This window comes from Oreochromis aureus, linkage group 4 (assembly GCF_013358895.1).
Source record: "Oreochromis aureus strain Israel breed Guangdong linkage group 4, ZZ_aureus, whole genome shotgun sequence".
NCBI classification, from domain to species: domain Eukaryota; kingdom Metazoa; phylum Chordata; class Actinopteri; order Cichliformes; family Cichlidae; genus Oreochromis; species Oreochromis aureus.
In genome coordinates, this window is record NC_052945.1 from 35,643,905 (window position 1) to 35,658,614 (window position 14,710).

Sequence of the window (14,710 nt, forward strand, 5' to 3'; positions counted from 1 at the left end):
CTCCTGGGATGGGTGTGTGGTTGTTGCTGAGATGTGTGGTCTCAGGTCTTTAATACCCTTGGGAGCAGTGGATGGTGTGGCTGTACTGGTTCTGTGTGTGCCACTGGCTCCTGGGGGATTTTATTGTGATTTTCCAGCCTCATTATCAAGTTCACTGGTGACAAAGACACAGGCATTCTCTCTCTCCCACACTCATACTACGAGAAGATTTGATTTATGTATCTGTGTATTTTCTAATTTATGTGTTCCAGGTCCTGCATGGATGTGTTTTTTTCTTACAGGAGCATCAGTTGGTGGCATTGTGCATTTCTATTTATACTCAATTCCTATATTATATGCAAAATTGCACACAAACCCCCCCCGCGAAACAGCAAGGCCGTGAAAGGTTAACCGCGTTATAGCGAGGGACCACTGTATTTAGTTGTTCTTGCAAAATCAGATTGTGTTTAGCAGCTCTGATTGCGAGAACTGCCAGACAGAACACATTTTTTTCTTTTGAAAAAGAAAAACAAACAAAAAAGGAAACACGTTGTTGAATCGGTTGTGTGAAGTCTGTGTTAAGAGAGTTTTTAGTCAAGATAGGCAATGTGTTTTTTTTTCATTATGGACTGGAGCAACAACAAGGTCAATGTCTTTGGCTCATTTAACCCTTTCATCATAGTGGTCACGACAGTGGACAGTTATTCAAAGGCTGTTTGCTCGTATTTGTGTCAGTGTTGATGGTATACTTGCACATAAACCATTACACTGAACACTGATGTGTCACTGCATACCCTGCCACCCACTGGACATTTAATGTTACTATAGATGTATGGTGTGTTTCATTGTAATTATTGTTATTTAACCCTGTCATGCATGAATTATGACAACCTCAATCAGGATTTCTTTCTTAAGTATTTTTATTCATCTTTAGGCATGAAAAGATGACTAAAAATACTTAAGAAAAAAATCCTGATTGAGGTCATCATAATTCATGCATGACAGGGTTAAAGGTATTCTGTGTCTGTTAATGAATGGCAGCAGTCGTATGAGGGCCCAATTTTAATGTATGTTGGCTGCAATCTTGTTTTGTGAAGGGAAGGTTGCAGGCACTGGCTGAGGACAGTCAGTTTTGTCAGACAATTTATACAGAAAGTGCAAAATAGCAATGTGAAGTTCAAAAAATAGCAAGTTCAAAAAATATCAAATATTTCTTAGAAATGAAAACACTGAAGCATGGTCCAAGGGAACAATTCCTGTTCAAAAATGTCATCCAATATGTGAGAATTTTCTGAAATTAAGGTTTGATGTCAGCTGCTTTACACAAAAGGGCAGAGTATACAGAGTTCAGTGTGGATCGAGATGAGTGACGAATGTTGCCAAAAAAACAGTATAGAGCCATCATTTTATGCTCCTTTCTTGATGTTTCCAGTGGATTACAAATCTCAGACTCATCAATCTATAATTCAAGTGTAATTTTTTGGTTCTCTATTATATCGAGACTATCTCACCACTACATATTCCATAAGTAAGGGGTATGACCCCCCCCCCCCTTTGTTTGTGGTGTATGGATACTTCTTTAAGACACTCCGGCTAGCCCAACCACGCCCCACAGCTCATGTATGAAACAGCTGTGCAAACATGAAACTGGTGATCATTTGATCTCCCCTGGTTTTGCGCGTCTTGCGACACTCACCCAGGGTTTTGGTTACACTGTCTCCTCGCAGGGTGTCTTAAAGTGTTACCGCGTACATATGGAATATGTAACGGAGTGGAGAGATAGTTTCTCACTCAGAGAACCAAGGTTACAAAGTAACTGTATGTTTTTTGTAATAAAAAGAATTCCCCTTATATCTTGTACAATCACAATATGATTCGTTTTAGGAGATGACAAATAGTCCTGTTCTTTCATCAGAATTTTGTCTGTAACATTTTCTTTGCCCAAAATCTGAGTCAAGGATTTAAGAATTGGAACATACTGGAAACTTATCCTGTGGTTTAAGGATGTATTTAACAAGCTAAATAACCTTAAAAATGTTTTTTAAATAATACTGCCATCTCTTGAATGATGAGGATATGTCTCACTGAAGATATTGGTACAGAACTTGCTATAAAGTAAGGATCATCTACTAAATCACCAATGCACTGTTAAGGTTCAAAAATATAGGGAAGGAAACACAGGAGGAATGCAAGTAACCACACTGGTCCAAAGGGTAAAGACGATGATTTTAATGAAATGACACGCGTGGGAGAATGAGCGGACTCTGTAAGCAGACAGCCCCACAATCTCATCCTCCTAACATCAAAATACAGTTTTATATGCATCAGAGTATATTTAGTGACGCCCCCTCATTGCGTCATCACATACATCAGCTTCAAAACCACAAATGTTCTATTTGACAACTTAAGGCACAATTAAAAGTACACTGGCTTCCATCTTCTCCCCGGTGGTTTCCTGTAAGCCAGCTCAGCTCTCGCATCGTGCATCTACTGCTTCATCAGTCAACTTTCACCTACACCCTAACAGTGTGTGTGTGTATGTGTGTCTGTGCGTCCACGTGCGAGGGCGCGTGCATGTTGTGTACTGCGTACGTGTCATGACCTCTCACTATTTGTCTGTCTGTGCGTGCAGAGTTTGCATCTGCTTTTCTGAACCTTAGTTGACCTTAAACTGAACTTTCCCCTATCAGTGATTCCTCTAACTAAGTGTGCGTGTGGTTACGTGTCTGTCCGAACCAAGACTATATATGTGTACTCTACTGAATTAATGTTTTGATCAAAAGCCTCTACTAAAAGCTTAAATCAAAGATAAATGCATACTAACTCTTTGGCTCTTTCTGCTTTCGGTTTCGCTTCTGCAAAACATGCTCTGCAGACGCGTTTCGTTTCCTGTCTCATTTTAGCACAGAGAGTATTTTCCTGTCTCTGCCCTCTACACAGAGATCATAAAAGCATTAATAACATTTAAATTATAGATTCAACAGAACCATTTAAAATGGTTCTTCTTTGGACCTGTAATAAAGGCTATAACCATATATTTGAACATCTGAATGCATCTAAATGCAACCTCACTATTAATACTGAAATGTTAATGATGATTATAAAAATAGCAGCAACTAATAGCAGGACAATATTTCTATTCCTGACACTCCCTCTCTTGACCTCTTGACCACAAGAGGTCACCATACTGTGTGTTGGGTCACTCCTTGGCCCATTCAGCTGCTCCCCTGTCCATCCCAGACATCATGGACATTAGGATCACTGTTCTTAGCTCTGACCCTCTCTTGGCATCCTGTGACTTAACAAATCAGACAACCTCATGTCATCTAGGTGGTCTTAGTTATAAAATGCCCGCTCCCACTTGAGAACACTTCATGCTTAAGTGGTCTCTGCTCCTCTTCTGGGTCCCACTCTCTTCTGGGCCTCCTGCAAAGGATAGAAAACACTTTCTCCCTACTATGCTCTAAGTTACTCTGTTCCTCGATTGTTCTCAAAACATGAACCTAATTTCATATTTGGTTTTTGACTTTTATTTTCAAATCTTAGTCAACCGTACTCAGCATTTGTAAAACTCTTCAAGCACTGCCTTCAAGAGAATCGAAGGAAGCACGTCTCTGCATATGCTTCCTCTTTGCTCCTTATCTGATCATCAACATCCTGTGCACAAAACTGCCACTGCTGCAAGGGCCTACCTTTCATCTAAAGTCACCTCTCACAAGCAAAATCATCATAAAATCATTATAAGGGCTTATTCTACTAAAAGGATCAAAGAAAAACGACCATTTTAATCAACTAAGTTTAAGCATATAATCAATTACTCCTAAATAACTTTCATCATAGCTAAAAGCTCCCTAGGAACAACTTCTGTGTGTTGACACTAACTTCATTTTAACACTCACAGTTCCTGTGTTATAACCTGTTGTAATATATCATTTTATTTCATTTTACTACTCTTACTGTAATGGTACATTCTAATTATATTTTATCAGTCATTATATTTTATCAGTTTTAACCAAAATACATAAGCTTTTCCCCCCTTGGACCTGGTTTAAAGCAAAAACTTGATCCCTTCAACAAGTATTTGTTATCCTGTAACTGCATTTTATATAAGAGGACTAATTTAGAACTGCATGTGTTATCTCCATATTTTTCATGTCACACAGTTTAGTTACAAACGAAACTCCTATTCAGTTAAATGCTAAATGGATTTCAGGCCTTTTGCCTGGAATCAATACTGTCAGGTCTTAATGAACTCTATATGTCTGTAAGCGTGTGCAATCCTTCAATAACTCAGGTCATTCTCACAGTAGATTGGCTAATCATAACGTTAACCAAAAGTTTATGACCCTCAAGAGACGACTCTCTGAGCCACAACTCCGTCAAAGGCACAAAAATGCAATGTGTATAAAAAATCATTTCTACATATATAATCTCCAATATTATTCATTCGAGTCCATACCACTCTTAACATCCTCATAAAAAGCTCTCCTCTACCCTAAAAATAAAAAAGAAATCCCACATTTTCTACTCATAAAATGTTCACTATTTTTCCCCAAAGCATATCCTTTATTCCCACAATTTCCCCTTTAAGTTTGGTGTACAACTTCTTATTAACCCCAGCAATTTATCTTCTAAACAGAATTCAGTTCATTTTACTCCTTTCTTTTAACAAGTCCTCAGTTTTACTATATCTAGATTATCAAACAACCCCAATCGTTATAAAATCCTAGTAAAACCCCTTTCACATTAAACAAATTAAATCTTAAATCCCTCTCTTTTTTGACACATCTCATGTGGCAAAAAACTCAACATGCTTCACCCAAGCTTAACAAATCAAAAGGAAAAAAGGTTAGTCATTTCATTTCTCAGAACAGCTCAGCAATTCTCCTCTCCGGTGTTTTGCTCCAGCCCTGAAAACCTGTGTTTAAGGAACAAAATCAATTTTATCATCATGTCAAATCTCCTCAAAATCGTTGCTCCATGCAAAGTCTGGATCCTTGGAATTTCCTGAAAACAAAACCTGTACTTTACATTTCATACTCTCCTCTATGATCCAGTCTGTGTCATGACAAAAATAACCTTAAACAGAACAGTTATTAATCATGTGTTACCTCAGTTAATGGTAACTTAAGTTACATCAATGTTTCCCTTTTAGCATTTAGCATTCTATAATGTAATAACATGGTCTAACCCAAATCAACAAAGCAGAAATTCACCCAAAGGAACATCAGCATCCCCAGATTTAAGTCTTCCACTTCTCCTGTTTGTCAACCTTTTATTTATTTCCCCCTTGGTCCAACCACTCACATTCACTCCCATGCATTTCACATGATATTTTTGCTGATCTGCAGCCTTCCGCGCGACGTCATCAGATGCTCCACATCAGCAAAATGAGCTCAATCATTCGTTTTATTTCGTTTTCCTGTTTAGGAAAATAGTTCTCTATACTTTTGACTGGATTGAATCGATACAATCCATTTTTAGACAGAGACTTGCCGCCAATCAGTCTCTGATTGTAATCAATTATAATTCTGTAAAGCCCACCTGATTTTTCGTACTTGGTAATTTTTTGTCAGCGCCGTCCGTTCACTGTCTTCCAGGCCTGCTTAGAACAAAAATGAAAAAGAGAGCTGATTATTAGCTCATCAAAGTACAAAACAAAATCACCTGACAGGTTTTTTTTCCTGAGTGCACTACTACAAAAAATTTTTGGGGCCCCTCTCAGACATATCCATGTCTTAATTAAACACCCTCTCTGGAAATAAAACAACAGCCTCAAAATCTGAAACAATCTTAAATTTCACCCGTTCAACACACGAAAACCTCGTCAAAAGATCAAAGACCGTTTGCACAATGTCACCCTTCCTCACTTTACCATGTGTTCATCCAGCACAAGATAAAAACCAATTTCAACCACATATCATCCTTAAATTATAACTTTCCTGTCCAAATCTGCCCCTCTGAACAGACCTGACCACCGTAATCAAATATCCTGATACTTTACCATTATATATTTCTCCCAATACTCTTCATCAGCCCCGATCTCTCTTGAACTGAAAGCCTCCGACACACACGCACACAGGAAGTGTCTTTGTCACTCACTCACTCCAGCTAATTTGCATAAACCCACAGCTCAACAGCCAACTTAACAAGAGGAATACATGTTTAAACCTTATCACATTATTCAATTATTTTCATTTTCTTTCTATACTAATCACTTACTTTGATAAATCAGTGCAAGAGCACTCCTAAGTAATCACTTCTCTTTTGTTTTGTTTTTCCATAACTCACTCCCTTGTCATACAGCTTCGTTTGAGTTATTCCACAACAACTCTATTTTATCCAAGTGTGTTTTAAGTGTATTTTCTTCAACATTCACACCATTTTAACCCTCATGAAATTACCAGGCTGATTTAATTACATATGTTTGTGTTCTTAGCCAAGTTTTAAATCATTATCTGTTCATTAATCTTCATGAGCTTATCTCTGTAAGGTTAGTGCATTTTCTGTTTGTATGTGTGGTTTTTATAAATGTTTCTTTATGATCTTTGTGATCTTGTAAATGTTTCTTTTGCAGTGTTTCAAACTCCTTTGACAGGGTGTATTTTCTCTCTCTGGTTCATCACTGGTCATTGTTAATGACATTTTCCCCCTTCGTCTGTGCCCAGTGGCCTTACCTGTTAAATCCGTCTCCTCCAGTGACTCCAAGGTCACTCCGGGACTTAGGTTCGAGCAATCGTGACTGCGCCTTGCCTTAGGTTGTCCCAGGGTTTCGAGGTGGGATCTTACCCGTCATGGGCTGTCCAGCCTTCCATGCCCGCCTACTACAGGAGCCAACTGGGCAAGGGTGTTATCAGATCTAGGGGACACACTGGTTCTGGAAATTAAAGGAGTGTAAACTGCTTTCTTTCTTAAACTTTCAACAATAATTTCACATGTAACAGTTTGTGTACGTGCGTTTTCAATTCATTAATGTAATTGTTAGTTCCTGTATTTATTTCTCTCAGTCTGTCTCTTTTCTAAAACCTGTAATTAATATAATTTTATTACCTTATTACTTTTCTTAAAACATGCATCCGCTTCATCTTCTTAGAATTTAACTCTGTCTCTTTCTCTGGGTGCTCCCCTGACATCATCAGTCACACACACCTTCCTCTCACACACACTTTTAAATATTCTAACCTCTTTCAGGCGCCATGACTCGTCTCACACACACTGCCTTCTCTCTCTCAAACTTCCATTTTCCACTCACTCAGACAAATCATGCAGAGTCACTCAAATCAAATACTGACAGCATTCACACAGTTAAAATCACACAAAATACGCTTTCATACGAGTATTTTGGACATGCCTTCCATGATCAGAAAGAGCAAGTCAAAAGAAAAAGAAAAGAAAACTGAAACCTCTCATCGTCTCGCAGCTTCTCCCCACACACACATAACTGAAAAATAAAACACACCAACATTTATGGCTCACGAAATATACATCTATCAAAATTCAGTCATTTACTATACATCCACACTAATATATTCACACTGTATTTACACTCTCATAATAAGCAAAACCAACCTCTTATATACAGGCATTTAGCAAAAAGCTCAGTCCTCTCGAAAACTGAAACCACCCTCTCTGCGGCGTCACTGCTGCTCATTTGCATTTACACACACAATCAGTGCACTTCCGGCTGTGCATGACTGACACAGAGACTGATCTTACTCATAGATCTCATATTTTATATTACAGGCGTCTTATTAATTACAACTGCACAGATTTTTTAGGCCTTGTCGCTCCTACAAATTTCGACAAATTTATCCATAACGGTCCAACCGATAAAAGTCCCTGACTTTTTGCGACCAATTTTAGCCAGTATTCCGTCCCTGACGGTGGCCCGATTGCTAATGCCCTAACCAAATTTATCGTAGCCAAAAAAAGCGCAAATAGGAGACTCTAACTCCTAGCAATTTCAGAGGTTCCCAAGTTCTCTCCCGCTGTCGACGGTACTATCCCTACTGTCCTAGTAGGTCTAAGATCAGCGTCCTGTCTTAGCGCAAGCATTACCAAGGAGAAAATGCGCTTCTTAAGGGTCCCAGACTCCTCGTCCTCAAGTAATTTTAGAATAATTTGAAACAACAATCTACACCCAAAACAGGATTAAGATTAAGGACAACCCTCAACAGTTTTGGAGATTCCCGAGTCCTCCTCGAATGTTGCCCGAAACTATCCCTAGTCATCGCTAGGTGAAGGATAAATTTCTCTATCCAGCAGGGCGTCACCTCCGAGAAAGTTCTTAAGGGTTGCATAACCAATGGGACTTGAACCCACACAATGACCAAATTCCCTATCCTTCTAAAGTTCACTTCGCAGTCCAACTGCTTTAATTCTCTTTTCATTCCTTTATTCTCATTACTCAGTACTGTCACTTATACTTCCTTATCATTATCATTACTTCAACCTTCAACTTTTCACCAAAATCAAAGCAGACATCTACCAGTAATTTCAGTGAGTAGACTTTCAATTTACACAGCCCAATTTGACACACTTTGGTTCATAAGATCAACAGGTGGTGCCTACCTTTTTGTTATATGCCGGCTTGTCACTCACTTTGACCACTGACCAATGCCTGAGCGCCTGACGCCTCGGACCTTTCTCCGTCCTGTCTCACTTCCCCCTCGGACGAAGCCCCCAAATGTTAAGGTTCAAAAATATAGGGAAGGAAACACAGGAGGAATGCAAGTAACCACACTGGTCCAAAGGGTAAAGACGATGATTTTAATGAAATGACACGCGTGGGAGAATGAGCGGACTCTGTAAGCAGACAGCCCCACAATCTCATCCTCCTAACATCAAAATACAGTTTTATATGCATCAGAGTATATTTAGTGGCGCCCCCTCATTGCGTCATCACATACATCAGCTTCAAAACCACAAATGTTCTATTTGACAACTTAAGGCACAATTAAAAGTACACTGGCTTCCATCTTCTCCCGGTGGTTTCCTGTAAGCCAGCTCAGCTCTCGCATCGTGCATCTACTGCTTCATCAGTCAACTTTCACCTACACCCTAACAGTGTGTGTGTGTATGTGTGTCTGTGCGTCCACGTGCGGGCGGCGTGCATGTTGTGTACTGCGTGCGTGTCATGACCTCTCACTATTTGTCTGTCTGTGCGTGCAGAGTTTGCATCTGCTTTTCTGAACCTTAGTTGACCTTAAACTGAACTTTCCCTATCAGTGATTCCTCTAACTAAGTGTGCGTGTGGTTACGTGTCTGTCGAACCAAGACTATATATGTGTACTCTACTGAATTAATGTTTTGATCAAAAGCCTCTACTAAAAGCTTAAATCAAAGATAAATGCATACTAACTCTTTGGCTCTTTCTGCTTTCGGTTTCGCTTCTGCAAAACATGCTCTGCAGACGCGTTTTCGTTTCCTGTCTCATTTTAGCACAGAGAGTATTTTCCTGTCTCTGCCCTCTACACAGAGATCATAAAAGCATTAATAACATTTAAATTATAGATTCAACAGAACCATTTAAAATGGTTCTTCTTTGGACCTGTAATAAAGGCTATAACCATATATTTGAACATCTGAATGCATCTAAATGCAACCTCACTATTAATACTGAAATGTTAATGATGATTATAAAAATAGCAGCAACTAATAGCAGGACAATATTTCTATTCCTGACAGCACCTAACTGAAATATTATGAACACTTTCTAATGTCAACATTAGACACTATATACTCTATAACTGTATTGCTTTATGAAGTCCCCTTCATAAAGTAAATTTTTGCTAAATACTTCACAATTTACATCATTGTGAGCATTATCCTCTTCAGATGCTTCAAAATCAAGCACTTCCACCTAGTTTGAAATCCTGTCAAATATGCCAAGTATGCATCTTGTATTTGTGTGTCGCAAAAACATGTTTTGGTGATCACACCCTGCAAAGATACAATATACAGTCTCATTATTCTTCAGATGATGACATATATGTTAACAAATCCTTTTCACCATCCCATCTGTCATTTAAAAATATATATATAAAAAATACATACCTAATAAGGGCCTTGAGATTCTTTTGTACCGCTGATATTCTACTTCTACTATAATCTACAGAGATTGTATGAGGTGCCTGTCCAATGCCAGTTACCTACAGGAGATGACAGGCTGCACTCTCCCAGACTGGATGAGTGCAAGAGACAGAGTAAAGGTTAAGGAATGTACTGTTGCAGAAGGGAATATAATAAAAGATGTTTAAATACATAAATCCATCTATGTGAAGGATTCCACCACTTTCAACTGCAAGCAATACACCAACAATGGACAAGCCCTGTCCTTCCATGATGGTTCTTCTCCTTGCTCCTTTTCTTTCTTGGGTTTCTGCTGCCTGAGGTATTCATGAAGCACATGGTCAGTTTTGGCCATCTAAGTACATTTTCCTGATGTACTCATGAATCTCTATTGTTTCGTTCTGGATAGTTGTTCTGACACTCACTAGTCTGTGGCCTCCTTCCTTCTACTTAGCATACAGTCTCAGAGTGCTGGACCTTGGGTCAGGTGAAACCAACCATGCATGGCAGGGAGCTTACTATGTATTGATGCTTTTGTCTCCTCCTTTAGCCAGCTTATTACTGGTAGAGCAATAAGCTGACCAATAATGATAATAATGACAATAGTAATAATAATAATAATAATAAGCTGTCATTGTACAGAGAGAATAGTAAAACAAAACACATAGGTATTGCTTGCATGTTAATCTAAATAACTGTATATAACTTAATTTTTTGTTAAATTTGCACATAAGTTAGGAGAATGTGGAGAGCTTGTCAGTGGGGTTTGCTGTGCCACCACCTGACTTAGATTAGCGATTTCCCCTTATAGGTGCACAAACATTAGCTCGTGAAGAGCCAGCAGCACCTCCTGGGCTGTGAGAGCTCGGCAAGTTGGATCAGAATCTGAGTCCATAATGACTAGAACATTCTGTCAAGGCTGACTGAACTCAGGGAGAAAGTGCTATGAAGATTTATTGACAAACACCAAGTGAGCTATATACAAATATGGGGAAGTCCGGGGTTCCAAGGATCCACGGGAAGGAGGGAGAGGGACACCACACTCAACTGTTGATCCACACACCACGCTCCACTTTGGTCACACCACACGCTCCTCTTCTGATACACCACGTGACTCTGCCAAACACTCATGCTCTGGAATCCATGGGAGGGAAACAAGGATGGGTCCAGGGAATCTATATACAATAAACAGTCAATCAAAGCCAGGAAATCACAGGGAAACACAAGAGAAGGTTAGACCTGGGGCTACACTAACGTGAGTTATACAACGTTCCAGTGTGTCACGGTCTGCGGGAGGCAGACCGAGTAGAGAGTGAGTGGAGGACCCAAGTGTGGACACTGACGTGAGACGGAATTTACTTTAACGAAAAGCGAGCCTTTGAACTCCACTGACTTTGAACAGGTAAGCTGAGAGGATATTGTCTGAGGAGTGAATCTGGCAGATTCCAGGGGGAGGCAACCAGGTGAGTGTCCAAAGCAGCGGAGTGAGAAGCTAAGATGTTCAGTCTTTGTCCTTTCTGAAGTCCTGACAATTGGTGATAGCAGGTGAGTGTTCAACATGAACCATGAAGCAGAATAGGCCAGCATTGGGAGGCCAGGTGAGTAAACAGGTGAGTGATGAATACTGAGCCCAGGACGTAGACAACTGAAGACACAGAGAATTCATGTTAGGAAGAGAAGAATCAAAAGTACCAAGTAGCAAAGCTAACTGACTGGAGTGAACTGGCTTGATTTGTGAGACATGTGAGAGATGCAGCCACCTACAACTGAAGCCACAAGACTGGGGCCAACGTGAATAGCTCCTTTAATTGTGTGACAGAGGCCTTTGCTTCTCTGCTGCTCCTCAGGAGTCAGCTGTGAGAGCCCAATTTCCATAGGTTTGGGTCGTGACTCTGACGGGGGCGCGAGAGTCTGGAAACAGAAGTTGCTGATGAAGTTGGAAGAGTAGCAATCAGCACCGGAAATGGTAAATGGTAAATGGCCTGTATTTATACAGCGCCTTTATGGTCCCTAAGGACCCCAAAGCGCTTTACATATCCAGTCATTCACCCATTCACGCACACATTCACACACTGGTGAATGTGTGCGTGAAATGCCTGAAATGGCACCCTGTGGGATTTGTAGTTCATTTTTAATTCGCTCTCCCTAGCCAATCGTCTATTCTAAGGACCAGGGATACTAAATCCTTAAAAGAAGTAAGTTCATCAGCAACTGATCTTTCATCTGATCATTTAATGCTTGCAAAAATACTCCCTGTAAAGTGTTTTCTGGCTAGCCAGTCAAGGCGAGCTTTCAGTTTGAATAAGCATGTATGCTAAGTCTGCTGTTTGGTCCTCATTCAACATAACATGATACTCACACACTGTGTGCAAGCTAGTCTTAGCCAAAGGCCTCTGTTATACCGTTACATTCAGAGGTATGGCACTTTCAGAATGCACAACTTTTTACCACAGTTATGACAATAGCCATTTCTTGATGCATGCTCAATCATCCAGGTAAGTAAATCTCCAAAAGTTGATTTCAAACTCCAAAACACGCTGCGCCAAAAATTGGTCCACCCCAAGGATCGGGTCCCCCGACACAAACAGAGTAACACAGTGTACGCAGTTAAGTGCCAGGAGGATTGGCAGGATTTATACATCGGGGAAACCAACAACCATGGGACTCCCCATGTCTGCACAGTCCCATAGGTGCTCATCTCCAGGTAACCCTGAAGTGAAAGAGCAAGAGAAAACAGATATATGATTCATTTAAATTTCACCTCTCCAAAGTTTTGTGCTGTGAAAGGGAACGTCCTGCAAATACACATGCAATAAGGCCAGCTGTAATATTACCTGCTGTGTATATGCTATTCATTCCATAACATGCAAGTCCTGATTCTAGGTTTTTAAGTGGCATTTCATTAAATATCTATTTGTAGGATTTATCCTTTTAGAGGGTGAAGTCACAGTACAAGACACATGCAGGCATCACGATATTTTTTAACCTGAGCCAATGAATTTGCAGCTTTAGATTGTCAGCTTTTAAGTCAAATTATAGAAATTACCAAAAGAAATCACCATCTTTGATGACTGAATCTTACAGTATATAATGCAAATTTTAATAAATATCTGGAATTAAATGGGATACAGTTAACAATGATGGTGCTGTGCACATTTACGCATGTGACACATTTACTGTGTCATTTCTAAAGGTAAATATTGTTTTGTGTTCTTCTGCACGCCACACAGGTGAGCTGTTACATGGATTTCAGTTTCAGCAGTAGAACCTGGCATTAAGTGATCTGCTAAAGATTTAGTTAGACACCAGTGTCTTTCTTTATAACACCTTCTGATCTGGTTCAAACTTCCTTTAAGCACTCAGTACAAACAGATATAAGGTGTGACATAGGACGGCACTGGGATAAATAAAATAAAACAGCAGTATTGCAGCACCATTTTAAATAGTGATAAATCTTTACTGCCTGTCTAGTGCCTAAAACGGGGCTTATTGATTAAAATATCCAAAGGTTATGTATTTGCCAGTATTCTTAAGTTCTAATAAACTCAGTAAGATATTTAATTTTATTTAGGCCATATGAGTAGCATAGAAAAGCAGTGCTGGAATGAGTCATCATTCTAACTCTTGGGTTCAAAAATCAAGGTGAGAAAAGATGAACAGGAACAATCACCTGCTCAAACCTCTCATTGTCCCTTTGTGAGCATGTCCTCCTTTACCTCAAAACACTTGTATTTTTCATCAGTTCAATCAATGAGTCACTATTCCGATATATAATTAGAGTTGGAAATGGCACTTCGATCTCTTCAGCCTTCACTCACCCCAGCTCTTAAGCTTACTGTCACTAGCACCTCAGGTTATTAATCATTTAATAATAATAATACCAACGCAATAGCTTCATTTCGCTGACACTCTATGCTCTCTCTTTCTTTTTACATTGTCTTCTTCAAGGGTTTTTCCCAACAGCTAGAAGTAAGAGTGCACATTCTTTTAATAATAATAGCCAAAGATGCTTCTCAACAGTAGTGGTAAACACTACTTAAATAATCTTTCTTAAGGAGAAATTCTGTGACATCAGACATGGTTTTCATTGCTCCCTTTCCCTTTCTCTTTCTTCAGTACCAGGATTTCCCTGCCCAGTGCCCACTGCGGCAGCAGCATACAGAGGAACGTACCTACGAGGTCGAGGACGGACTGTGGACAACACATTCAGGGCAACTGGACCAGCTCCCTATGTCCCAGCATGTGGAGGGTGAGTATTTTTTCTTCTTCCAGTTTTGTTATTTTACCTTCCATCTCGGTCTTTTCACTTATCCAGTGTACTAAATCTCAAACTGCTCAGAATCAGTGGAGCATGCCAGGAATGCCTTATAGCAGTAAGACACTCCACCACTACCGTAGCATGGGGACTTGACTTAGAGGCATGCTCCTAAACATGCTCCTGTATCTTAGCACAAATTCATAGAAATTCATGAAATTCCTTTCATATCAAACATCCTTGAAAGAGTAGTTGTCAAACAGCTAACAGATCATCTGCAGAGGAATGGCTTATTTGAAGAGTTTCAGTCAGGTTTCAGAGCTCATCACAGCACAGAAACAGCTTTAGTGAAGGTTACAAATGATCTTCTTGTGGCCTCTGACAGTGGACTCATCTCTGTGCTTG

General features: G+C 39.8%; 1 protein-coding gene across 1 annotated transcript in view; it reads left to right on the top strand.

Moving 5' to 3' along the window:
* The window catches only part of LOC120439728 (RNA binding protein fox-1 homolog 1-like), a 122,182-nt gene extending 107,879 nt beyond the window's left edge, over positions 1–14,303 (top strand). The window contains exon 7 of the mRNA XM_039610648.1: positions 14,167–14,303. Within this exon, the coding sequence (XP_039466582.1) occupies positions 14,167–14,303 (137 nt within the window). The remainder of the gene's footprint in view (positions 1–14,166) is intronic.
* Positions 14,304–14,710: the final 407 nt, after the last annotated feature.